This window comes from Vombatus ursinus, unplaced genomic scaffold (genome assembly GCF_900497805.2).
Source record: "Vombatus ursinus unplaced genomic scaffold, bare-nosed wombat genome assembly UNPS02009975.1, whole genome shotgun sequence".
NCBI lineage: Eukaryota > Metazoa > Chordata > Mammalia > Diprotodontia > Vombatidae > Vombatus > Vombatus ursinus.
Window position 1 is genome coordinate 5,493,763 of NW_020949753.1, and position 25,464 is coordinate 5,519,226.

Below are 25,464 nucleotides of genomic sequence, written 5' to 3' on the forward strand. Positions count from 1 at the left end.
CTTGAAGTAACAAAGAAAACCAATAATTTTGTTTCAGAAGGCAAGAATTACTGAGCAATATTTGTTTGAAATTACGGCTAGAATAATAATTTGATCTTTTTTCAAATATGTGATTTTTCCTAATGGTAAACCAAAAAGGCAATACTCCATGTGCTTAGCCAACTGAGGACTCAATAAAAAGACCATAGCCTAGCCAGAAAGTTATTTGATGAAAACTAATAATTGAGGATTTGCATCAACAGACTATATAATATAAGCTATAAATATCATAAGGATGATTTAAGAATTCATTGGAGACAATTCATCTCATGTCAGATTGAAAGCATCTGAAATAAACTTTCTTCAAAGAAAGCTGTGATCGACATAGTTCATCAAAACCAACAAGGATAACGGAGGAAAATCCAAAGGGAAAGAGCAGTACACCAAAGAGACCAGAAAAAAAACTCTCTGATTTCTCTGCTATTGAGCTTGAGGGCGACTGAAGCCAAGAAAAAGGGAAGTAAATGTCTTTGTCAAGAAGCAATCAAGCAAATCATTTCGATGTTAGGTTACTCCACAGATTTGGTGCATTTTAATCAGCAAGGGCATTTTAATCTAAGAAAACATTTTGATTAGAAGCAAAGATCATTGGTAACAGTGACACAAATCAGCACAAATAATACAGGTAACCAACATTAGCTTGTTTACTTTTAAATATGAATTTTTACATAGGGGAGGAAAAAGGGAAGCTTGATTATGCTGACCTACAACATATGCGTGACCAGCGTCTTCAACCGACGAGGAGTCTGATTCATGCTTTCTCCTTTCGGGGCTTCTATTTAAACTTGCAACAGACTTTGAACTAAAGTGGTATGGGAAGGAAGGTAGGAGGAGGAAGAGTCAATTAAAAAAACTGGCAAAAATAAGAACAAAAATGTCAAAAAAAATAACAAACAAAAATGTATAGATATATATATATATACACGTGTAATGTGTATCTATGCACATATACATGTATATATGAATTTCACAAAAAGGAGTTTGGATAACTTAACAATGATTCTTACTTATTGAGTTTCCTGAATCCCGCCACACACTCTGTCTCAGGCCGGGCCATTTGCCGAGATGGTTTTCCCACCAACTCTTCATTGGTTTCGGGCGGGGAGTCAACGCTGTCAATAACACTTTTTTGATGAGGACAGAGAGAGACCTGACTGAGATTATGGTAGGATTTACTCATCCCGCTGGGCCTTTCCTCCCAAGATGCTTTTTCACTCCTTTCTTTTGAACTGCCTCGCAGTGGCTGGTACAGGGACAACTCGGAGCAGGACAGTCTCTTCAGAATCTCCGCTTGAACGGACAAAGGCTGGACAGCCAGTTTGTTCAGGGTGCTGCCGGCCAGGCTGCCAGTGCTGACTGCACGCCCCATAGTATATCCTCTAACAGACTCACCTTGGAGGTTCAGACTCCTAAACGAAGCTCTCTCTACAAGGAAATAGGATGGCTTTACCAGACTGCACTGCGAAAATAACTTCTGAAGACACTATCTGTGATGAAGTAAATGGGCGCATGCAGATGGTAAGCCTAAAAACACGGCAGAGTAAGAAAAGACTTTACCACGGGGCCAAAGGTCCTGGCTTTTAATTCCGTCTTGACCATTTGTCTTACCTCACCTACATCTCCTCATTGAGTATCTTTTGGCCCTAACAGTTATAGGAATTATTATCCTTCAGCCCAGGTATCTCCCAAAGATGGGACACTTCCTTAATCTGAGATGGCTGAGAACAGCAAGGTGTGTGATTGAGGAAGTTTTCAGTCTTGTTAGGATTTCTATTATAGCATCTTCCAAAGTAAGACAGGGAGGCAATAATTCTGGAGAAAGACACAATAGTAAATATATACATGGAAAAGGCTATGTTTTGAGGTTTGCTTCTACACAAAAAAAAATCTTCAATGTTCTCTTTAAACAACAGAAACCAAGTCTGTATTTCTTACAGTCTACATTTCTTTAAGCTAATAGCTCCTGCCGCACTGATGACTTCATGGCTGGATTCAGATGGGACACTTCCGGCAAAGTGAAATGTCAGACAAGTCTCTCAGTGTTTTTATTTATCTACATAAGCTGGGAATCTCGTTATGTTCAAGCTTTCATAAAGGATTCTTTTATTTTAGCACATTAATCCAATGCCTATAAGACGTGGAGTGGAGAGAAATTTTTAGGATCCTTTCTAAGCATTCCCTAGCCTGCTGTACAAAACAGCATCACTGCCATTAGAATCTGGGGCCATTAAGAGTAAATCAATAATCTCCCATGTAAATGAAAAATAGACAACATAGAAATGAAGAGTAGATCTTGCCTTCTGAAGCATTACTGACCTTCATCTCTATTCAAAGGCAGGAAAAAGGTCAGGAGAAAGATTAGTGGCTTCTATCTCCCCCTCAAACCTCATGTGGGTTCAGCACGAGGTAGGAAGTAGTATACCACATCTGCTAAATTAGATAGTATTCTGGAGCCCATTTTGACATCAAGATATTATATTTCCCTAAAACCTCATCTTGTGGATCAGTTGGAAGGGCTGTAAGTTACATAGGAAGCCCAAAAGTTGGTGATGGAAGCTTTTCAACTTCCACCAGCTAAAAGAAAGCAAGAAGTATGTCATTTATTATGCATGGATAGAACCTTCCTGCTCCCATTAAAATCGTAAAGGTAAAATAACATAGCCACTAAATAGTACTTTTAAAAATTCAAAATGTATTCTCCAGGATAGATTTTTTTTTCTATTCTCCAAAAGAGGGGGGCTGAGGAGTGGAAGACATAAAAATGAGTTGGCATATATTTAGTAACATTTTAGAAAAAAAGAGAACCTTCTGAGTTTCCGGTTTTATCTCTGTGATTAGTGATCTCTGTATGTCAAAATACGTTTTAAATATATTGCTCTTATTATACGTCATCTTTCCTGATAACTTGTCCACATGTAGATTATTTCAGATGATGGGTTCAAGGTTGAACTTTTATCTATTTCAATATAATCACAGGATAAAGTTTATTCCTAACTCCACTCAGCCCTTCTCCTATGCCCCTTGGAATGGTTTTTTCCATAGGCAACAAACTTCTCTTCATCTTAAATCTCCTCTCTCACTCCTTCCATCTACTAGCTTTTACTGAAACTCAGCTTCCCCCTGATGACAAAGCCTCTCTGGCCACACTTCCTAGTACTGGCTGCACCTTTACTCATTCCCCTCAGCCCACTGGTCAAGGAGAGGGGACTTAGAATACTCCGTGTTCCCCACTGCCCCTTCCAGGTCCTCCCCCTTTCCCCATCACTCAGTAACCTCTCTTCCTTTGAGGCTCATGCTATTTACATCTACCGCCCAATCAAAATCCTGGTAGCTGTTATCTATAGAACCCCAGATCATGCCAATTAACTGTAGGTGTCCCTCAGGATTCTGTCGTTGGCCCTCTTCCCTTCTCCCTCTTTACCACTTCATTTGGTTATCGAATCAGCTTCCGTGGATTTAATTACCATCTCTATACTAATGACTCTCAAATCTACCTATCCAACCTCAAACTCTTTACAGACTTCCAAATTCACATCTCCAATGGTCTTTCAGACTTCTCAAACTAGAAGGTCAGTAGATAGCTTAATCTCAACATGTCAACAGTGGAACTCTATCTTTCTTCCTAAATCCTAGATCCCTCTTATCTTCCTGGATGCTGAGGAGGGCAACATCATCCTCCCAGTTCCTCAGGTTCACAATCCAGAAGTCATACTGGATTCCTCACTACCTCTCATATCCAATCTGTGCCTAAAGTCTATCAATTCTATCTTAGCAATATCTCTCAAATACGCCCCCTCTGACACTGCCACCACTCAAGTACAAGTTCCCATCATCTCACATCATCTGGATTCTTTTGCAGCAGCTCGCTGGCAGGCTGGCCTACCTCGAGTTTTCCCCACTTCAATCCATCCTCTATTCAGCCACAAAAATGATTTTCCTAAAGTGCAGGTCCAACCACGTCACCCCTACTACTCAACAACTTTTAGTAGCCTCCTATTTCCTCCATCCTCCAAAGGCTATGTTTGGCATTCAAAGCCCTTCATAACCTAGTACTCGCCTACCTTTCCAGTTTTCTTACACCTTACTCCCCAATATATACTTTTCAGTCCAGTGACATTGACCTCCTGGCTGTTCCACAAACAAAACATTCCATGTCTCAGCTCTGTCCTCCATGCCTGGAATGCTCTCTCTCCTCCACACTATTGACCCTCCTGGCTTCCTTTAAGTCCCAACTAAAATACCACATTATACAAGAAACCTTCCCCAAGCCCTCTTAATTCCAGTGCCTTCCGTCTGTTAATTATTTCCTATTTATCCTGTATATAGCTTGTTTTGTATGTTTGGGGTTTATTTTTTTTGCATGTTGTCTCCTCTATTAGAGGAGCTCTTGAGTGAAGGGACTGTCTTTTGCCTCTTTTTGTATCCTCAATGCTTAGCACAGTGTCTAACCCACAGTAGGTGCTTTAAAAATGTTTCCTGATTGATTACAGATTAAGAGAGGGAAGGGACTTTACACGCAATGGAGTCCAAACCTATTCTTATATAAATGAAAGGAGGTTAATTGATTGGAATAAGATCAGATGCGGCAGAGCCAAGATTTGAACTCAAACCCCATACTCTTTCCACCACGGTAAATCCCTGAAATTCGAACACCTTTCTGAAAGTTCTAGGCATCTCTTTAAAAAAAAAAAATCAAACAGATCAAAGTAATTGAAATTTGCTATTGACTACAAAAGCCCAGAAACAGATTTATCTATTCTTCAGGTAAATCTATTTGCTCTACTTGCAAGAATCAGCACGTCATTGGAATCTGACTTATGGAATTCGGCACAATCAAGCTTTGCTCTATTAGAAGATTACAAGATAGTAGATCTAGAACTGAAAGGCATTTGAATTAGGCCACCTTTTCTAACCCTCTCATTTTAAAAAAGGGGGCACTGAAGCTCAAGTAGGTCAGGTGACTTACCCACTTACATAAAGAAGCATTTTTCCTTTGGATCAATCTGTTTATTCACCTTTAAACTTTATCAACTTTTTTTTAGCCAGCACAGAAGTCTTCTAATAATAGCCTGAGAAATACATGGCTTTTACATTATTCTGTATTAATTATTTTGAGTATTAGATTCCTTTTTCCTATTTTCCTTATATCAACATTCTGATCTTCAAGAATATTGCCAGAAGAACTAGAACTGTTGAACCACAGTGTGTGCCCGTTCACATTTTGTAAGGAATATAGTTTAGTCACTATGAATTCTGATGATGAAACAACATCAGCTAAGTAACTGATAAAGGAAAAGAAATTGATTGAGTGTTATGATTCCCAACCCTACCTTCATTGAGCATTTTACGATGGACACAACACATTCTCACTCACCACGTGCCCCTTACAACACCCTTGTGAGGAAGGTGAAGAAGATGATCTTAACTATACAGAAGATTGAGGTCAAGTGACTTACCTAAGGTCACAGGACCAGTGTGTTGCACAGCCGAGATTAGAAACTATTTCTTCTAATGCCAAATCCAGTGCTCTTTCCAACATGCCATGATGTCTCTGAGCTAGAGTTTTCAATTCAAAGTCAACTTGTCCACTTAACATCCTTCCAACTTTTTATATACATGCAGCTGAAAGCTAAAAATAACTTCCCTCCATCACTATGAAAATTTTATATTCAATATTTTCCTTTGAGTAAAAAGGAGACAATTCAAATCCTGGAACGATTTTTATCTTATACAATTACAAAATGTTGACCAGAAGAAACGATATCATCTGGTTTTGTTTTTCTTTTACCATAAATGTAGCCTGCTAAGAAAGGAACTGAGCTAAGCCTCATACTTATAACATGCATGTTACCTCATTAAGCCTTACAGCAAGCCTTTGACTTTGGTAGTCTATATAGGATTATTACCATATCCACTTTACAGATCAGGAAACTGGCACTTAACGTGGCCCTGGATCAGAGAGAGGTGGGAAGATGAGACCAGCACTGTTGCCACTATGGCCCCCTGCCTTTAACTGACCCTAGTTATTAGGTATAGACTCTTAAAAAAGCAATGTACTTCTCAAACCTGAAAAAAAAAGTGTCAGACACACAGTAAACCAAAGCAGAAAAAGACAAATTCACTTAAGCTACTGCTTTTATCAATCTTTAAAGCCCATCTTTAGCATGAACGGGAAGCGAGAACACCTTCTTTAATGGAGCACACTATCAAAATGATTTAAAGCAACAGTTATTTTTCAGAAGAGGTTAAAAAAAGTGTGTATGTATGTATATATGTACGTATGTGTGTGTGCGTGAATATGTGTGTAAACTTTTTCATGATTTGCTCTGAAAAGTGTTAAAAGGAGAGAGTGGATAATGAACAGAATTCTCAGCTTTCTCTTAAAAGGCAGATTACAGGGACAGAACACAGCGTACATTGTTAGACAAAGATCCTGGGTGGGTTGTTTTTACTAAAAGGTTTTCTTTGCTAAAAAGGCAGAGTTCAATTTGGGGAAAGAATGAAGGAAGAAAACAATAAATAGAAAATAAAACTATAAGGGAATACAGGAATAATTGAGTGAATATGGTATGTTTTTTTCAGATTTCAAAATTTCATAAAGCATCAAAGAAGATGGTAACCCATCTAAGTCAGAAGTTTTACTACTTGTAAACAAGCAATAAAAATTTACCATGCCATCAATCTCATGGAGATGATACTAATGCCTGTTCTAACAGTCATAGCTCCATTTTTAAGCACCTTTTAGCACGCTGTCTACACTACACAACCTTTACTTTGACTTTTTACATTCTCTATGGGTGTATCAGGTTTGTAGAAGATGAGATAGACATAGTACTCCACTGCCCTGTTCCCCCTTCAAAGATTTTGTTATAAATAATGTCTTATCCTTAAGAATTTTATTTTGAATTATTTACAATAGGATATCTGTCCAAGCAGGAAAATGGATACATAGAGCAAGACTGATATTTCATTACACTTTGACAAATACATAGTTGTATAATTACAGTACACATGGAATGTGGAAAGAAAAAGAAAGGATAAATTTCTAGTATGGTTACTATCAATCCACCCATATGATCCTGGAGGCAAAATTCTGACTTTGGGAATTCAGAATGGGGAGAGGAAAGAGATAAAGATTTTTGGCTGCTCTTTTAAGGCCTTTGTTTTGATCGACTCAAAAGAACCCCAACTTTAAAATGTTTCATTTCAGAATATAACCTCGTATATAGGAACTGTATGTTTTTTTTTTAAGTTTTGCTTCTGTAAAGGGCAATACACAATAGTGACTTAATTGCTATTTATTTATCTTTAAGACAGAAATAATAATACTTGTATTTACTTCACAGAGTTGTTGTGAGGAAAGGCTTTATAAACCTTAAATCACTGTAGAAATTTGAGTAATTATTATTATTTCTGAACAATATCATTTTTGATTCTGAAACAATATTCAGATTTTTGGAGCCATTTCCATTTTCCTGGCTTACTATCTAGGAACTAGAACAGTTGTTATAATTATTTACACTGATGTGGATGTAATGTCATCTCATTCCTGAGACAAGTCACTCGTAATATTCTAGGTCTACCAGCATAGGTCAGTTAATGTCCACCTACAAAATTGATACAGCATATTAAGTCCCGGTCCCACCAACATACCACTTCCATTCCTAACACTTGAACTTTGCTTATGCTCCCCTCACTCAGAATGTCTTCTTTCTCCTTAAAACATATCCAAACCCTACCCATTCTTCAGGGTTTCACAAAGATTCCCTTGACTTAATCCTAATACTTAATGATTTCCTTTCTCTTCTTTATTTTACAGTTTTTATAGTATAATACTGCACAATTTAAGTCTCAATTGTATACTACCTTCATATATACGTATATAGAATTCTACATATTTTAGTTTTATCTTTAACTAGACTATTAAGATTCGCTGAAGTTAGGTACTTCTCTCTTTCTCTCTCCTACTCCCTCTCATATACACATTCATAACGAATGATAATGATGCCACACAAGAAACATATTACAAAAACACATTACCCCCTAGACAAATTCTTTTTGATTGATCTGAGATATGGTCCAATGCTCAAGGCTGGAGAAATAGAACAGGAGACAAGACTATAAAGTTAAATTCTCAGCTTCATTTATGATTGACTTTATAAACTTGACTAGGTGAGATTCTACGTATATCAGTTCTAACATGGTCATTTGAAAAAAAATCTTCCCCCTAAAAGAAATATATGCAAAGATATTATCTTCCAAAATCTTCTAGATCTTACCAATATCAAGGGCATCTTGGTTACTCTGTCTTGTTCTCATCTGCAGCTGGAATTTGTGCTGGGAAGAACAGAGGTGTAGAAGGTATTGACAAACTTTACTGTTGTTAGTCTGGAACGTATGCTTTATTTCATCAGATGTATTCTGCAGGGTGATTTTCTTTTTCTACAACATTAAACAGAATGATTCCTCATAAAGATAAATTTGATATTTCAAAGGAATGTTAATCTTATGATCTTATAACACAGCACTTAAAGATGGAAATATGGTTATTTTTTGGGGGGAAGGGGAAAAAGAGTGATCTGTGATGTTCATTAACTCATGGGGTGGAAGCCCTCCCTTTCCCTTTGGTGCAGGTCAACAACTCCTTTGTAATGTACAGATAGCCTTAATTGCTTGGGTCATTAAAGAAGTTAGACTTTCGTAGGGCAGCAAAGACCTTCCTGACTCTGAGGTCCCCCTTTTATCTACTATGACATGTTGCCCCTCTTGTGTTTTATTATTTAGAGCTGTTTTTTGAGTGTTGTGAACATTTATGGATAATGGGGTTTATCATTTTTTGGGGGGAGGGGCTGAAGTTTGTATCTAAGAGTTCCAGCCTACTAACTACCTTTTAAGAATTACTGTTGGGGAAAAAAAAAAAAAGAATTATTGTTGGGGCAGCTAGGTGGCACAGTGGATAGAGCACTGGCCCTGGAGTCAGGAGGACCTGAGTTCAAATCTGGTCTCAGATACTTGACACTAGCTGTGTGACCCTGGGCAAGTCACTTAATCCCACTGCCTAGCAAAAAAACAAAAACAAACAAAAAAAAATCAAGAATTATTCCGATTTCATGTTTTAAAGAACGCATGTTTTTAAAAATACTGCTTAAGTTAATGCAAACTATGATTCTACATAAGGAATCATTTTAAGCAATAAATTAAATCAATATTGACTACCACTTTCAAATATAATCATCTAAATTAGCTATCAGGACAGGAAGAGATCTCATGATCAGTGTCCTGAAGTCTACTGAAGGAGTTTCTCCAAAAACAAAATTTGTTGAAAAAGGAATGATAAGGGGTCTTTGTTGCTCTGTTTGTGAAACTCCAGGCAAAGAGCCCAATTCATTATTGGCGACTAGGGGAGCTTGGTTCCATCAGGGCAACATTAAAGTGAACCTGCCAGAGGACAGGGCTGATGAGGGGCAAACAGGCAGGGCTCTGCTAGTAAAAGCCCAAAAGATGCCATGATGACAAGGAAGACAATGGGATGTACCCATTATGTACCAAGTTCAGAAAAAGGATATCTCTGAGTTCATATTCTGCCTTACTTTTCAATGCTTTTCCTTTTTTTAGGATTTGCAAGAGAAATTTATTACAAAAGAGAGAAACAGCCAAAGTCTTTCCCTAAGAATATCATCACCAAGTATGATAAAACAATAAGGGGTATTAATGTCGTTATGTCATTGATAGACAGGCTCTGCTACTTTGTTTTCTATGTTTTATATTTTATCTTAAGTTTAAAAATTCATCATGATGAGCCTGGTGTGTGGTCTCTGATGTTTTGTTCAGCCTGAGGACTGGGCTAAGCTGCCCTGGGATGGTGATGTATAATGTGCTGCAGGTGAGTGGTTGGTAGGGATTCGTGAGTCAGAAACATGGGCTGAGAGGACCAACTGATGGTGTAGCCTTGGGAGATCCCAGCATCCTGGCAGAATGGGATCATTCTGATTGTCTTTCGAGGCTGAATCTTCCCTGAAAGGCAGCCCTCAGAGCACCTCACTACCTCATTCTCTGGCAGCTAGCTCCTGTGGGACCTGACTCTTCCTAGGCTTACATACATCAAACTTCACCCACGGGTGAAGCTACACTGATGGTCTGGAGTCACTCAGCATGACCTGCATGTGCAGAAGAGCCCAGAGTGGCTTTCTTTGGATCATTTTCAGGCACAATATCAAACTGAAACAGAATATCACCTTCCTTGATTTAATACGTGTACAGACACCTCTGGTCTGGGCACACATGTGGGTCCTGCCGAGACCCGCAGGGTAAATAGTGCCCTCATTATGGAAGCCAGGTCGATCCGGGATGATGAGCTTCCCATCTGCTGTTTCTTTTTCCTTTTTCTTCTTGGATTTCTTCCCAAATGGCTCTTCACCCAAGGCTGGGCACAGGTCCAGCTCCCTGAATGGACTCCAGAGAGATGAGTAAAACACAAGTCAAGGTAGGTTAAGATGTCCTTCAATCTGCGCCTTCCCTTTTGTTCAAGTCTGCAGTTGGGGTAACTTTTCAGGAGTTATTTTCATTCTTCTTTTGCTGTGATAAACTCCTCCAGGCAGGCCGCTGCATCACAAATGACCGCCAGCAGCCACGGCTGTCAGGTGGCCAGAGGAGGAACTTCAGCCAGGATTCTTCTTCTGACTTTTCTTCGGGGCCGTCTTCATCCTGGGCTTGCCTACTTGCTTGCAGAAGATACAGGGACAGAGAGGTGAAGCTGCCTGGGAGGTCCATGAGTCCAATAGAATTAGAGTCAGTAAACATTTGTTAAGTGCCTACTGTGTGCCAGGCACCTTGCTAAGTGCTGGGGATCCAAGCTGGGGAGACAGTCTGGTCTCTAAAGGTACACTCTGATTGTGGGAGATCCCACATACAGAGTCCTGCTGCCAGGGTGCGAAATGATCTGGGGAGGTGTGAGCTAGAGTCGATTTCATCTTGCAAGACGATGAGTTTGTGGAGATCATGGAGTCCAGCAGAAGAGCCAGGTGGGAAATGGCCTGGCCAGGAAGGCTCTTGCTCCCTCCCCCAGGAGGACAAGAGAACAGCTCACGGGCTCCTGGCTACTTGAGTAGAGAAAAACCAGGGCACAGGAAGCTGGAGCTGTTCTCTCTGACTGATATGAGAGAATACCACAGGGAAACTGAGGCAGAGAGGTTGAGCAATGCGATTGAGGTGGTACCTTACTTATTCTCCCTTCCCTGCTCTCAAGGTCTTTACCCTGCTGGGGCTAAGGAAACTGCTATTTGCTAATTGTTGGATATTTTACAAGGGTCTCATTTTTTTTCCAGGTTCAAACTCAGGCCCCACATCAGTCTGGGTCAGGCCTTTTCCGTCTGCTATGGCCCTCATTGTATAGACAAAGAATTAAAGGGGCTTAGGTGACTTCCCATAGGTAACACAGAGAGTAAGTGGCAGAGCTCTCCAAGCCCTCTGACTACAAAGTCCCACTTCCTACGGCCTTCCCTCGTTTTTTACAGATGAGGAAATCAAGGTGCATCAGTGCTAAGTGACTTGCTCATGGCTTCTCATCTAGTTCAGTTTATGAATAGAGTGCTTACTTAGTGCACTAATTGGTATGCCATAGGAGCTCAATCAATGTTTGCTGATTTGACTTGATTAGATCAAGAAATCTGAATTCCAAAGTTGTGGAAGTATTTATATCCTCGGCAACAGGAATGGAGCCCAATGCATCTGGTGTATAGCAGTACACTGAGGGCCTGGACAGCGTTTGCTGCAAAGTAGCTCCATGTAAGGGTGAAATTGGAAACTAATCATTCTCCTAAGTAAAATCACAATTGTTTCCATAAAGGAGGAGACCTCATGTGATCAAAAATTTGTTTCACTTTATCTGCCCATTTTGAAAGAAGCCTTTCAGTTACCTCTAGTGTTAATGACATCGTATTTTAAACAAATGCTATTCAAGCCCTTGTCCCGGTTGGAGATGAACAGTGACTTTTCTATCTCCCTCATGGGCAGGGATGGAATTATAAAGAATAACCCATTGACATTTACATAAGGTCTTAAAGCTTGTAAAGGGTTTTATATACATTACCTCATCTGGAGTAAAAATCGGTTTAAATTGTGTCAAGAGACTCAGGCAAGAGACAAAAGAACTTTGGGATAAGTGAACCCCTTTAAACTCAGGACAAAATTACTAGGGGGGAGTTACAGATTCTGTTTCTGGAAATTTTAAAGAAAAGGTTGGTTCCAGGCTGGTCCTAAATCATGAGGCGGTGACATTATCAGCCACATCGACTGGGTTATGTGCGGTTTCTGATAAGCTCCACACAGGAAGAAGGCTTATAATCTTCCGTGGGCAGGACCCAAAGTCTTGAATCATATCAGATCATATCTAGTCCTAAAGACTTCAGAAAGATGATTCTGGGGAAGCTCCTTGAAGGCAAACACTATTTCATTTTTGTTTTTGTATTGTCAACAGGTACTACAGTTACAGCATAATGTCTGACACATAGCAGGTACTTAATGTCTGTTGACTAACTGTTGGAACGTTTAGATCATTGCTCTAATAATACTTGGAGAGGGTGGTGGTGACTCCATGATTTTTAGAGGAAATCAATTCCCTTCCTTCTTCTGCCTCCCCTCAAAAAACCCACTCACTGTACACAGAGTATATTGAATCTTTCACAGTGGATTCCAATGATCGGTTTCAACAGATTCTTACAGACTGGGAAGTTCTCCAGGGCCTGTCTGAAAATCTGAGGCCAAAAGCAAATGGAATACATCCTGATGGGACTCACTGCCACTGACAAGTTGTACTGAACTAAAACTAGGCCTACCTTTGGAAATAAAAAAACCTAAACTTTTCTCATCTTTGTCCAATCCCAAATTTATTTCTTTTCTACATATAATCAGGAGATTCTCCCATCTTCATGAAATTCTGCCAACAGAAAGATTTTTGGGCTACAAACTCTGATTGATACAAAATGTGAGTGTCAGTTAACCAAACAATCTAACTGACAATTAAGTAAGAATTTCTATGATTGATCTCCTAAAATATTTTTGTAGGGAAAAAAAAAAAACCATCCCTAGCATCAGATCTCAAGCATGAATAAAGTCCTACAGGTCATACTATCATCCTCAAAAGCAAGCATCTAACTCCACTTGATTCAACAAACAATGATTACGTGTACTACATGCAATAAATGACAATATATTTCACTAAAAGTTTCCAATAAATATGGCAAAAAACAAAATACAAAACTGGAAGTTAAGTAGACATACAGAAAAAGAAATCTTCCTGGTCTCTCTCCATGGGAAGCGAAGCACCAGGGTTCTGATTCCATTGTGCACCTCAAACACAAGGACGCCTTTAGAACAGATGCCAAGAAGTATCCCAGTTTGAGACTTCTTTTCTGGGTGTACTCGATGAAAATGAACGCCATACTCTGTCAGTCTTTGGCAGACCTATAAAAGAAAGGCAATTAATTCTATAAACATAAACAAGAAATAACTGGAAAACAAAACTATAATCTGCACAATAGGTTCTAACCTAGAAAAGATACTGAGCTAATTAGATGTAACCACAACCCACCTCTCCAACTCCCCATCTCATCCCCCATCCACCTCAACTCTATCAGCCCCCAGGTAATTCATTCTCAATTTTCATAGAATCCAGTGCCTGGATTAGTCTTTTCCTCTACACCCAAGGTCCCTCAAACATTGTTACTTTCCAGTTCTTCAATCTACTCTACTCTTAATGACTGACCTCTTCTTGAATGTCACCTCCATCCACCAACATCCACAGGAACCATCACAATCTTGATCCTGCTACGACTCACAAGTGTTCTAGTTCTTAGGCTCACGACGAACTCTTCAATTTAATATTCTTACCTCTAATACCACTGATCTCCTATTCCTTTTCAGCTCAAGACTCATACTTAAGAAAAAAAATCTAGGACATTTGCCATGAGCTCACCTTTCTCCCTTTCTCCAATTATCACAGACCCTTGTCAAAATCTTCCATTCTCTCCTCCTTTATTCTAGTCTCTAATGGTGGCCCTTCTTCTCTGCATATGAACCCTTCACACCATCCCCTTTTAATTTCTCCAAAAGATTGCCCCTCTAATCATCTCTGCTTCTTATATACTCAAATCTCCCCATCAACTGGTTCCTTCCTTACTGCCCACAAACATGTCCAAGTCTCACTCATCCTTAAAACTTTCACTAGATCCTACCACTCCCTCAAACTTTCATACAATTTCTCCGCCCTTTTTCAACCAAACTCCCAGAAAAAGCTATCTGTATTGACTGCCTCCATTTCATTTCCTCCTCTTACTTATCAACCCTTTGCTACTGAGAATCTAACAATATTAATCTTTGCAAAGTTACCAATGACTTCTTATTTACAAATGCCAATGGTTCCTCTTGGCTTTTTTAAAGTCAAAATAAATAATGTTTTTTATTGTCTGCTTTACTAGTACTGTAGTGCTTCTGGGGGAGGGGATGGAAGAAAGACAAAAACTGTGGATTAGTAACCTTTTGGGAGAGGCTGAAAAATACCACCAGATTCTCTATTTCAAGTGCACTTGATATCCAGCTTTTGATCAGTGTTAATGGTAATCATAGATAAAAACTGGGATGGGGTGTTAACTGAGCCAGATAGGGTGAGTCTGGAAAGACTTCAAGGAAAGTAGATGGATTGCATTTTGCAAATGAAGGCAGAATAGCTTAAAGCCCGTTGGTGCTCCCAAAAAGCCCACTAAAGATAACTAGACTGATATACTTGAAATGTTAGGAAATCTTCCTTCTATTTAACTGAAATCTGCTTCTCTGTTAGCAGTCTTAATATATATCACTACTGGCATAAAGTATAACAAATAATGACCCTATATCTCTATTATCTAGATAGAGGTGAAATGAAACCTCATTAACTATTTACAAAGGGTGGGGAAACTTGACTCTCCCTAAAGGCAGAAGAGAAGGAAGGAATACTTTTGTGCCCTAAGGAGCTAGTTAAAACAAAAACATCATCTCTCTCTCTCTTTTTTTTTTGAGTGTGATAAAACTCTTACAATGAATAAATAGACCTTTCAGTTTTCCTAGTGACTTGCCAATGGTCACACAGCTAATAAATATGTCATGTACAAGTCTTTCTGGCTCCAAGTGCAGAAAGCAATATACTCTGAATACGCTGTCTGGGTTATGTTCACATCTGAACTCAATGTAAAATCTTTCTGTCAAAGGATGAAACTGGGAACCATGGAACTTACCATCCACATTAGCCTTGGGGTCTGGTATAGTTTGACTTACCTTTAAAAACTCCATTTCTGTTTCTTTTTCAGAAGCCCCTATGTAGGTACTGTGCAGCTTAGGTAACTCTTCTTTCACATAGGATAAATCCAACTTCTCTGTCACTCTAGCTGGCAAGTAATGTTCCAGTCTAAAATAAGACATACCATGAACCTGAGAGGGAGGAAGACAGGGAGAAAAAGAGAGAGAGAGACAGAGAGAGAGAGAGAGAGAGAGAGAGAGAGAGAGAGAGAGAGAGAGAGAGAGAGAGAGAGAGAGAGAGAGAGTGTAAAACATGTTGTTGTAAACCACCAAAGCACACCAGAAGCAGTTTCCTTGAATTTTAATCAATACTACATCAACTCCAAAAAGCCATGACCAGACTTCAATGAGAAATTCTTTTTTTTACTTTGTTTTGTAAATAGTATTTTGTTTTTTCCAACTATGTGTAAAGACAGTTATCAACATTCATTTTTTCCCACTTAATAGTATTTTATTTTTTCCAATGACATGTAAAGATAGCTTTCAACATTCATTTTTTAGAAGATTCTGGGTTGCAAATTTTCCTCCTTCCCATTCCCCCCGCCCAAGACAGCAAGCAATGTGATATAGGTTATACGTGTGTAATCATATAAAACATATTTCCATATTAGTCATGCTGTGAAAGAATCAGAACAAAAGGGGAAAAAAACAGAAGAAAGAAAAAAAAAACCAACAAAAAAAGTGAAAACAGTGTGCTTTGATCTGCTTTCATACTACAAAGTTCCTGGATGTGGACAGCATTTTCCATCATGAGTCTACTGGAGTTGTCTTGGATCATTGTATTGCTGAGAAGAGCTAGTCTATCATATTCGATCATCGCACAATATTGATGTTACTGTGTACAATGTTCAATTAGAAATTCTTGAAAGCTATACAGTTACTGATTAGGATAAGGGCAGGTCTAACAGCAACACAGAAATGGTCTCTGCTTGTATATGAAAGAAGGAACTCCTACCTCTGGTTGGTAATCACCATACTCGGCTTGAAGGGCCAAAGAGGCTAGCAGTAAGGAAGTTTCATCATCACAGTGCATCCTCTCCTCCAAGATATCTTTACGCAGCTGGAGATAATATTGGTGACAGGTCAAAGTATGTCTGAGAAAAGACAGAAATTTTATGTTTAGCCACTTATTCTTGAATCTTTGGATGATTTTTATCACCCTACAATTTGGTGAACATTTTATATAACAAAATGAAATCTTTCCCATCGGTTATTATGAAGGTAATACTGAGAATTTGATCTAAACTGAGCTATTCAAGAAAAATAAATATTAGAAGGTTATAGAGTTGATATGGAAATATGTTTTACATGATTGCACATATATAACCTCTATCAAATTGCTTACCATTTTAGGAAGGAGGAGGGAAGAGGCAGAAAATTTGGAGATCAAATTAAAAAGAATGAATGTTAGAAAGTTATGGCATTGAAAGGATAAGGAAGCTAAAAAAAAGAACAGAAATCTTCTGTGTACTCACTGTATTAGACTGACATCATCCAGGAAAAATTTAATTCGTAGGAACAAAGTAAAATCGACAGTTGTTTTGTTCTTTTTCTTTGGTTCTTCTTTCCATCCCTCTGGGGCCACTTTAGTTAGTTTCAGATCAGGATCAACAAAGAAATACTCATTATCTAAAAAGCACAAAGAAAAACATAAAGATTAAATACTGATACTTGATAATATCTTAGGAGGGCACAGTCCCCTTTTAAAATTTTTTCTTCTTTTTATTTTTAACAAGGAAGTTAATGTGAAGCTTCATTGCCAGCTGAAACTAGATCAGCAATTTACTTCTTATTCATGTCATCATTGATAATTCAGTATCCCATGGGAACAAGTAGTATAATTAAACTCATCCAAAATAAAACTGATTTCCTCCCCCCTCAATCCTCCAACCCATGATCCTGAAAAGTTGAATAGTTCTGTTTAGGGAACTACAATCCTCCCAGTCCTCAGTGTTTACCAGATCAGGTATATCTCTGGTTCTCCAATCTCCCTTGCTCCCCATATTTAATCAACTGCTACGTCTTGTACAGTCTACCTTGCCAAGGATCACCCCTCCACAGTCTATCACAATCCCAGGGTCAACATCCTAGCTCAAGCCTTCATCATCTCTCAACTAGACTAGTATGATAGCTTCCTATTTGGTCTTTCAAAATCCAATTTTTCCCTTCTCCAAGCCATCCTCCACCAAACTGCTAAACAAATTAACCTAAGGCACAGGTCTGCCCTTAGTGGCTACTTATTTCCTCTTAAATCAAGTGCAAATGCAGAGCCTGCCACTGAAAACCGCACCATCTGGATACCTCTCCAGACAATTCACCTATGTCTTTGTTCATCCTATGATCTAGTCAAATTAGCATCCTGAGCATTCCATTGCTTCTACATTTCCACAGGAATGTCCCCTGAACCGTAACTGAACTCACTATGCTCAGGCTCTCAAGCTCCTTAGATTTCCTCAAGCTTCAACTCAGTTCTACTGACACTTCACATCCCTTCTGATGCCCCCATGTTAGCCCAATTGTTAAAGCTTTCTCCTTCCCCAAATAAACTTGTATTTACTTAGCTATGAATAAGCTGCTTCTCTCCTAGTTGGCTCCAGACTCCTGGAGGGAAGGAACAAATTCATTTTTACCTCTCTACCTCCAATACTTCCAGCCCAGTGCCCAGCACACAGTTGGTGCTTAATAAATGCTTGTCGAATTATTCAGCAAACTCCTATTGGTACAGAATGCTCGAGAGTTTTGGCCAATTCTAATAATATTCTGTTTAAATACACAGAGTGCTAAATTAAAGAATTAGAAATCAATAAATATACTAAAATGATACTTACTGTAACTTGATATTTCTTCATCTCATTACTGCATGGCAGTTTGGTTTTTAAAATTATAACAGATTTATTTTGACCCTAATAAAGAGCAAATGAGATGGACAATCTCATCTATGAAAGAGAACAGAAAGAGACTGGCCCCAACAGTTGTAGACCTGCCAGCATACACAGCTCACTTCTCCCATCAAGCTAAAAAAAATCAATATTATTATTGAACCTGTCCTGCTTGTATCTATTTCCAACTGACTTTCCTTAATTCCTTCAAGGAATTTTGGAAAGAGTAGCTTATGAACCCTAAAATACCAGGTACAGGTGATTGGGTCTACCAGGTCTTTGATTTCATTTGCATGGAGGACTCCCAATGTGGGAACTCCCTTCCCCGATACAGATCAGCAATTCCTTTGTGACTGAGAGTTTAAGTGAGAGGCCCTTGGTCACATAACTAGTGTTAGAAACAGGATGTGAACTCAGGTATTCCTGGCTAGTCTACCTTCTATCACTGAAGTCAATTTAAAGCAGATATAAATGTTCTCTAGCCTGGGGACAGTTGAATTTATTACCGAGACTGGGTAAGCTCAATGATGTGGTCCTACCAGTTTTGAGGAAACACAGGCATAAATCTTAATTTCTGCTCTCTTCCCTGTGGGCAGGAACTCACTTTTGGGTCTTGGAATTTAATATCAGTCAATCAGTAAGTATTTAAGTGCCTACTATGCACCAGGTTTTACACTAAACCAAGAGGATGGAAAGAAAGACAGAAGATAGTCCCTTTCCTCAAGGAACTCAGAATCTAACGGGGTAAGAACTAGAAAGGTGATGGATTGTAGAAGGAAGAGTTTAGCTGGGTCTTGAAGGAAGCCAGGGAAGGCAGAAGGTGGAGATGAGGAAGCAGAGTGTTCGAGGAATGTGGGCAGTCAGAGAAAATGCCAAGAGCCAAGAGAAGGAGTATCTTGTTTGAGGAAAAGCAAGGCCATTGTCCCTGGACCAAAGAGTAAGGGGGAGAGTGCAAGCAGTCAGAAGGCTGGAAAGGTCAGTGGGATGGAATTTGTGCATAAAGGGCTCTGAATGTCAAACAGAAGATTCTGTATTTGATCCTGGAGGTAGTGAGGAGTCACTGGAGTTTACTGGGCAGCCAGGTGGTGAAATGGCTAGAGTGCCAGGCATGGAGTCAGAATGACTCATTATTCTGAATTCAAATGTGGCCTCAGATACTACTAGCTGGGTGAGTCACTTAATTAACCATGTCTGCCTCAGTTTCCTTATCTGTAAAATGAGCTGGAGAAGGAAATGGCAAACCACTATAGTATCTTTGCCAAGAAAACCCCAAATGGGGTCACGAAGAGTCGGACATGACTGAAAAACAACAAGAGTTTATTGATTAGGGTGTGATATGGTCAGATATGCATTTTATGAAAATCATTTTGGCAACTGAATGAAACATGAACTGGAGAGGGGGAAAACTTGTGGCAGGCAGACCAACCAGCAGGCTACTGCAATTGTCCAGGCATGAAGTGATGAGGACCTGTGACAGTTGAGAGTTGATGAGAGAAGGGAGCATTTTAGAGAGATGTTGCAAATGCACAATCAACAGGTCTTGGCAACAGACTGAATATGAGGTTGAGGACGAGAGCGAGGACTTGTGGATAACAGTAGATTGTGAGCCTGGGCAACTGGGAGGTGGTGATTCCCTGAACAGTAATAGTGAGGTCTGGAGGGGTAGGAAGTCTGGGGGAAAAACAGTAAGTTCAGTTTTTGATATGCTGAGTTTAAGACATGACCATCCATTTTAAGATGTCTAATAGGCAGTTGGAGATGGGGTTAGCAGACAGGTTATGGACTCTGAGAATCATCAGCATAGAGACGATAACTAAATCCATCGGAGCTGATGGGATCACCAATTAAAGTAGTACAGAGGAAGAAAAGGACCCAGGACAGAACACTGTGGGATAGCTGGGATTAGTGGGCATGACCTAGATAAAGATCTATCAAAGGAGACTAAAAAAGAACAGTCATGGGGCAGCTAGGTGGTGCAGTGGAGAGAGCACCAGGCCCTGGAATCAGGAGGACCTGAGTTCAAATCCAGTCTCAGACACATAACGCCTACTAGCTATGTGACTCTGGGCAAGTCACTTAACCCCAACTGCCTCACCTAAAAAAAAAAAAAAAAAAAAAAAGAGCAGTCAGACAGGCAGGAGAAGAGCAGTGTCTCAAAAACCTAGAGAGAAGAGAGTATCAAGAAGAAAAGCGTGATCAACAGTGACCAAGGCAACAGAAAGGCCAAGAAGGATGGAGAATGAGAAAAGGCTATGGGATTCCGTAAGAGATCATTTGTAACTTTGGATATGGCAGTTTGGGGTGAACAGGACCAATCTTTTTTTATAGCCAAAAGTTTTCCTTGGAAGATGCCTGTGAAAACTCATTTTAAGTAAAGTTGTCCTTATTGTTTAACTACCGGAACAAGGGTCAGGGATGGCAGCAGTTACAACCACCCAAAATTGTCAAGGCATCCCAATGTGGACAATGTGAAAATGTAGTTATTTTCTTCACTGTCCACAGAATACACGCAAAACTTCTTTGTACCTTTAAGGCTAGCTAAGGCAAACAAGTGATGTTCCACCAAGCCAATATGGGCCACAACCATGTCAAATACATCTTTACAGAGGGTTTTGATATCACAGGTCAGTTCCAATCGCTGTCCACTCAGAAGCATGATGTTTATTTTTCTCCGGGTATCTTCATTCTTTCCTTTCTTGGTCTGCAATTGGAAGAATATAGTGTTGTTAAAAGAAAACAATTTGGCTATATTTTTGAAGTTATTTTCTTAGAATAATGCAAATTGTGTTTTTTATTACTTACAAGGATAGATCTTGGCAGATCCAAAGATATAAATGGTTCAACTGTCATCTTTACAAATTCAGGTCCAAAGAAGTTCTGTAAATCATATAAATCAAGTCATGTCAACAAGTATTTACTCAGCAGTGAGCAATATAGAAAGAAATGAGGCTCTTGCAAAAGGCATGGATATAATATCCATAATTCATCTTCAAGCATATCACTTGTCATGTGGAGTTTATTTTCTTCCAAGATGTACACTGTCACATTTCTGATAATGGTTCCTGGCACTGGTAAAGAAATCTACCTAAAAAACCCTTTTAATATCAAATTCAAATTGGATAAAGATTTATAATGATCTATAGATGATATAGATGATCCTGAAGCCTTTCCTTACATTCTACATGCCAATTTTTAAGTTGCAAACTAAACAAAAAAAACTAAGGTATAAATCATAACTAATTTCTGAATTTTGCTAACAAAATAACCCCATGGAAGTTTTGGCAAACTTCTGCTGTTTGGCAAAAATGAAAATTCTTGAAGACACATAAAAGAAATGTTGTCAACTTTTTAGTATGTTGAGTGTTAAAGAAGCTAATTCCTTTGGAATACATTTACAAATGAAGTTTCATTCTTTTTTTTATTTTAAATTTTATTTTCAATTCCAAATTTTCTCCCTTCCTCTATCCCATACCAGCTTCATTCTTTAGAAGAAAAATTTCTGAATAATCTGGAAGTATACACTAAAAATAAATTTTGTGAACCTTCTTTCACAGTTAAGAGATGAAAACTTCACTTAAGGTGAAATTTCAACAAGCTAGGTTATAAAAGAGAGGAAAACAATGTCTACAAATGCTACAACAATGTAAATATACAAATAAAAACCCCATTGAACAGAACACTAAGCAATTATAATTGCAATGAAGCCTAGTCCCACATAACAGATGAGAAAATACATTTTTCTCCTTTTTTAAAAAAAATGGGGGTGGGGGATCTTGGGGCTGATAACTGCATGAACAGTGAGACTTGGTTCCATGTGTTGGCTAGTTTTCCTCAGTTAAAGTTTTATTTTCTCCTTTTTATTCTTTGTTACAAGAGATGGCACTTTGGGGAGCAGTTCTTTCTCTATATTTTGAAATGAGGGTGATATAAAAACAAAAAGTTTCAATTTTTAAAAAGAAAAATTAAACTGACATGCATTTAAAGTCTGTGAAATACTTCACAGACATAATCTCATTTTCTACACACAATAATCCTATGAGGTGGATGCTGTGCAAATGTACATGTGTTTGGTTCATTTAAATAGTTCTAATGTAAGGTACGCTAAAGTCACAGACTTCTAAAGTTGTAAAGGATGTTAGAGATTATCTCCTTCAATCCCTTCAATTTACAGATGAAGAGATTGATGCCCTGGCAGCCGAAGTGGCTTGTCCAGGGCCAGGCTAGTGAGTGGCAGACTTGAGATGGGAACCTTTGTCTCCTCACTTGAAGTTTGACATTACAACATTCTGCCCTTAACAACTGAAGTTGATGTGGGGTAATTACCCGAAAACAATAAATGAAAATATAAGAGAAGTAACAACTGATTTGAATAGTCATCAGGATTTAAACTGACATCTACCTGCAAAGAAAGCATAAAGAATTCCCTAGTGACTAGTTCCCTCAGAAAAGGATCACATAAAAGTTTCCTGTGTTAGACACTGGTATGTTTAGACAAAGACACAAACTTTTGATGAAACAGTACACTGTATAAAATTGTGAAGAGGTGGTCTAAGATGAACTCTTTCCTCAAGTTGTGGTGGTGTTTAATATTGCCAAGAATTTCTGAGATATAGCTTCATTCTGCATGTGCCTAAATGTGTCCAAATTAAACGTATTGTCCCATGTGGCACTGAGGCTACACTCGAGGCTAAAAGAATGGAAAGAAATGAGACAAGGAGCATGTTTTTGAAATTTGATGCTAAGTAGTGATAGCAGAAGGAGAGAGTTAATTCCAGAATCCAACCTCTATGATGAAAAAGACTATAACTATATATAACTAACTGTAAGCCTTAAGTTGGCTCTATAGGCACAATCTGAAAAAAAATATATCAATAGGAGAGTAGAAGAATTAAGAAAAGTGGTAAACATTTCAGGGGCTGCAGAATGATAAGCATACTGTTGTAAAGTTCAACCATTTTTTAAAAGCAATATGGAATTATATTTTAAAAATTGCTAAAATGTCCATACAATTTTGAACCAGAAATCCCATTGATAGGCAAATGACCCAAAGATGTCTAAGATAGAAATAAAGATCTCATATATACAAAAATATTGAAATCAGCTTTCTTTTAGTAGCAACAAAGAATTCAAAATACAAGTTTACCAACTAGAGAAGAGCTGAAAAAATCATAGACTATTACTATGCAATATGAACAAAGAAACATTGGGAAGACTTAAATGATCCTAATTGACAGAGTAAATTATGAAAAACCAGGAAAATAATACATACAATGACAATAGTAATAATAATAGAAATAACAGCAAAAATTCCATGAACCTGAACACCATGTAATTACAATGAACACAGTTTATCCTGAAGAGGAGTCAAGAAAGTAGACTTCTTTGTCTTACTTACAGGGGTGGGGATGGGATAAAGGGGGGACCATGGGCATATGTGCTACAATGACAGGACGTATACTGTCAAACTCATGTGTTTAGTTTTGCTGGACTGATTTTTCATCCCTCTCTTTATTTTTTGTTGTAAAGAATGGCTTATGGCAGGAGGGCCAGAAAAATGGGTGCTCATAGAATGATGTATTTGAAAAGAAGAGTAATAGTAAAACAAAAGATACTAGTTAAAAAAACAAAGAAGGAAAGAAAGAAAGGAGGAAGGATAGTTTTTAGGATCTTTGGATGCAGGATTGGTATTTCCTGATCCATTTCTTGGGTTATTTTATTCATAAGTATGTGTGCTGTTGCTGCATGTAGCAGTATAACCTTAAAAAAAAAAAAACACAAAAAGAAACTAATGATCTATTACTTCCCTTTGTAAAATAAAGTTCTGATACATTTTTAACACCACTTACATTTCCTTCCTCTCTTCCTGAAAGCAAGCTCTTATATCAAAGCATAAAAAGATAAAAAAAACCTATCATATTCCAGATATGATACTATATGAAGTGTTCTGTGCCCCCAGTCCTCCATCTCTGTGGAGAAGCAAGGAGGCAAACTGTATTTTCTTTGGGGTCAAAATTGATTATTACACCTTCACAACATTTGCTTTCCATTATCATTATTCTTTCCAATTCGACTGCTACGGTTATGAGAAAGTAAAATTTCCTTAAACATAATCACAACTTGCTTAGCCATTCCCCAATGGATGGATATTTACTTTGATCCTAGTTTGGCTCTTCTACATAAAGCGATGCTATAAATATTTTGGCAAATATAAGGTCTTTCTTTTTGTCACTGACCTTTTCGGGGTACACCAGTTCAAAACAATGTGGTAGCCACTCTGGCACTCCTCCTCCTCCCACCTCAACTTGAACTCCCCTGGGGTCCTGAGCTCTAACAGATGAGCTTTTACCTTATCCTGCCCAGAATCAGGCCACCAAACCACACGCTACAGCATGTGAACACCTGGCTGATTTACTTGCTTGTATTTATATCCCCACAATGCTTGGTGTATCATAAGCAACTAATAAATGCTTTTTAAAAGATTCATTCATTCATTTATTCTTATCCCTAATGATGGGATCTCTGGGTCATGAGTATGGACACTTTAGCTACTGTCTTTGTATAATTTTAAATTGCTTTACAGAATAGTTTGATGAATTTATAATGTGATATTTCCAAGGCTCAGAGGAAAAAAGTCACTGTATAACTCAGTCAAAATGAGAGCGGATAACGCTAGAAATCTAAATGGAGACTAGTAAAAGAGACCTGGGTCCGCTGACGAACAAAAGAATGGGGTTGGGAATTGCAACTACGATTCAAAACGTGACAGGTAGGCACGCAAGTTTGGTGAAATGACCTAAACTTGTGAATGAGGAGAACTGACTGGGACACTTTTTAGTACATCTTCTTTAACATTATGTATCCCTAGAATCTTGATATTCATATTTCTACATGAAATAATGTTCTGCTTTATGTTATTTTCAAAAGATGATCTACAAAACCACTATTGTTCTCTAGCTAGCAAGTTCAGCTTTTTCAGAAACATTTAAAATATGTTATAATCATAAAATAATCTGATCTTAATTTTTATTAACCTTTGGTAATGAAGACTACAAACACAGAAGCACATTTAATTTTGATGTCAGTAGGTAATTCTTCACATTAAGATTTATAAAAAAAAAAAAGTAATAGGCGACCACATGTAATGGTTTACTTCTAGGGGTCTTCAAGATAAGGTTGGAAACATCCATTTATTGAGAATATTATAGAGGAGATCACATTC

At 38.4% G+C, this 25,464-nt stretch overlaps 1 protein-coding gene across 12 annotated transcripts in view; it reads right to left on the reverse strand.

Annotated features, from left to right (window-relative positions):
• The window catches only part of PTPN13 (protein tyrosine phosphatase, non-receptor type 13), a 204,551-nt gene that overhangs the window by 69,789 nt on the left and 109,298 nt on the right, over window positions 1-25,464 (reverse strand). For 9 of the 12 annotated variants that reach the window (XM_027853380.1, XM_027853376.1, XM_027853373.1 and 6 more), the window contains 9 exons: window positions 21,048-21,122; window positions 20,772-20,946; window positions 16,842-16,995; window positions 16,322-16,460; window positions 15,346-15,498; window positions 13,318-13,500; window positions 8,319-8,481; window positions 1,047-1,464; window positions 744-841 (listed from right to left, as the gene is read on the reverse strand). In XM_027853380.1, coding sequence (XP_027709181.1) covers window positions 744-841; window positions 1,047-1,464; window positions 8,319-8,481; window positions 13,318-13,500; window positions 15,346-15,498; window positions 16,322-16,460; window positions 16,842-16,995; window positions 20,772-20,946; window positions 21,048-21,122 — 1,558 coding nt within the window. The remainder of the gene's footprint in view (window positions 1-743; window positions 842-1,046; window positions 1,465-8,318; window positions 8,482-13,317; window positions 13,501-15,345; window positions 15,499-16,321; window positions 16,461-16,841; window positions 16,996-20,771; window positions 20,947-21,047; window positions 21,123-25,464) is intronic. The other 3 variants (XM_027853381.1, XM_027853379.1, XM_027853378.1) reach the window with 1 other exon arrangement.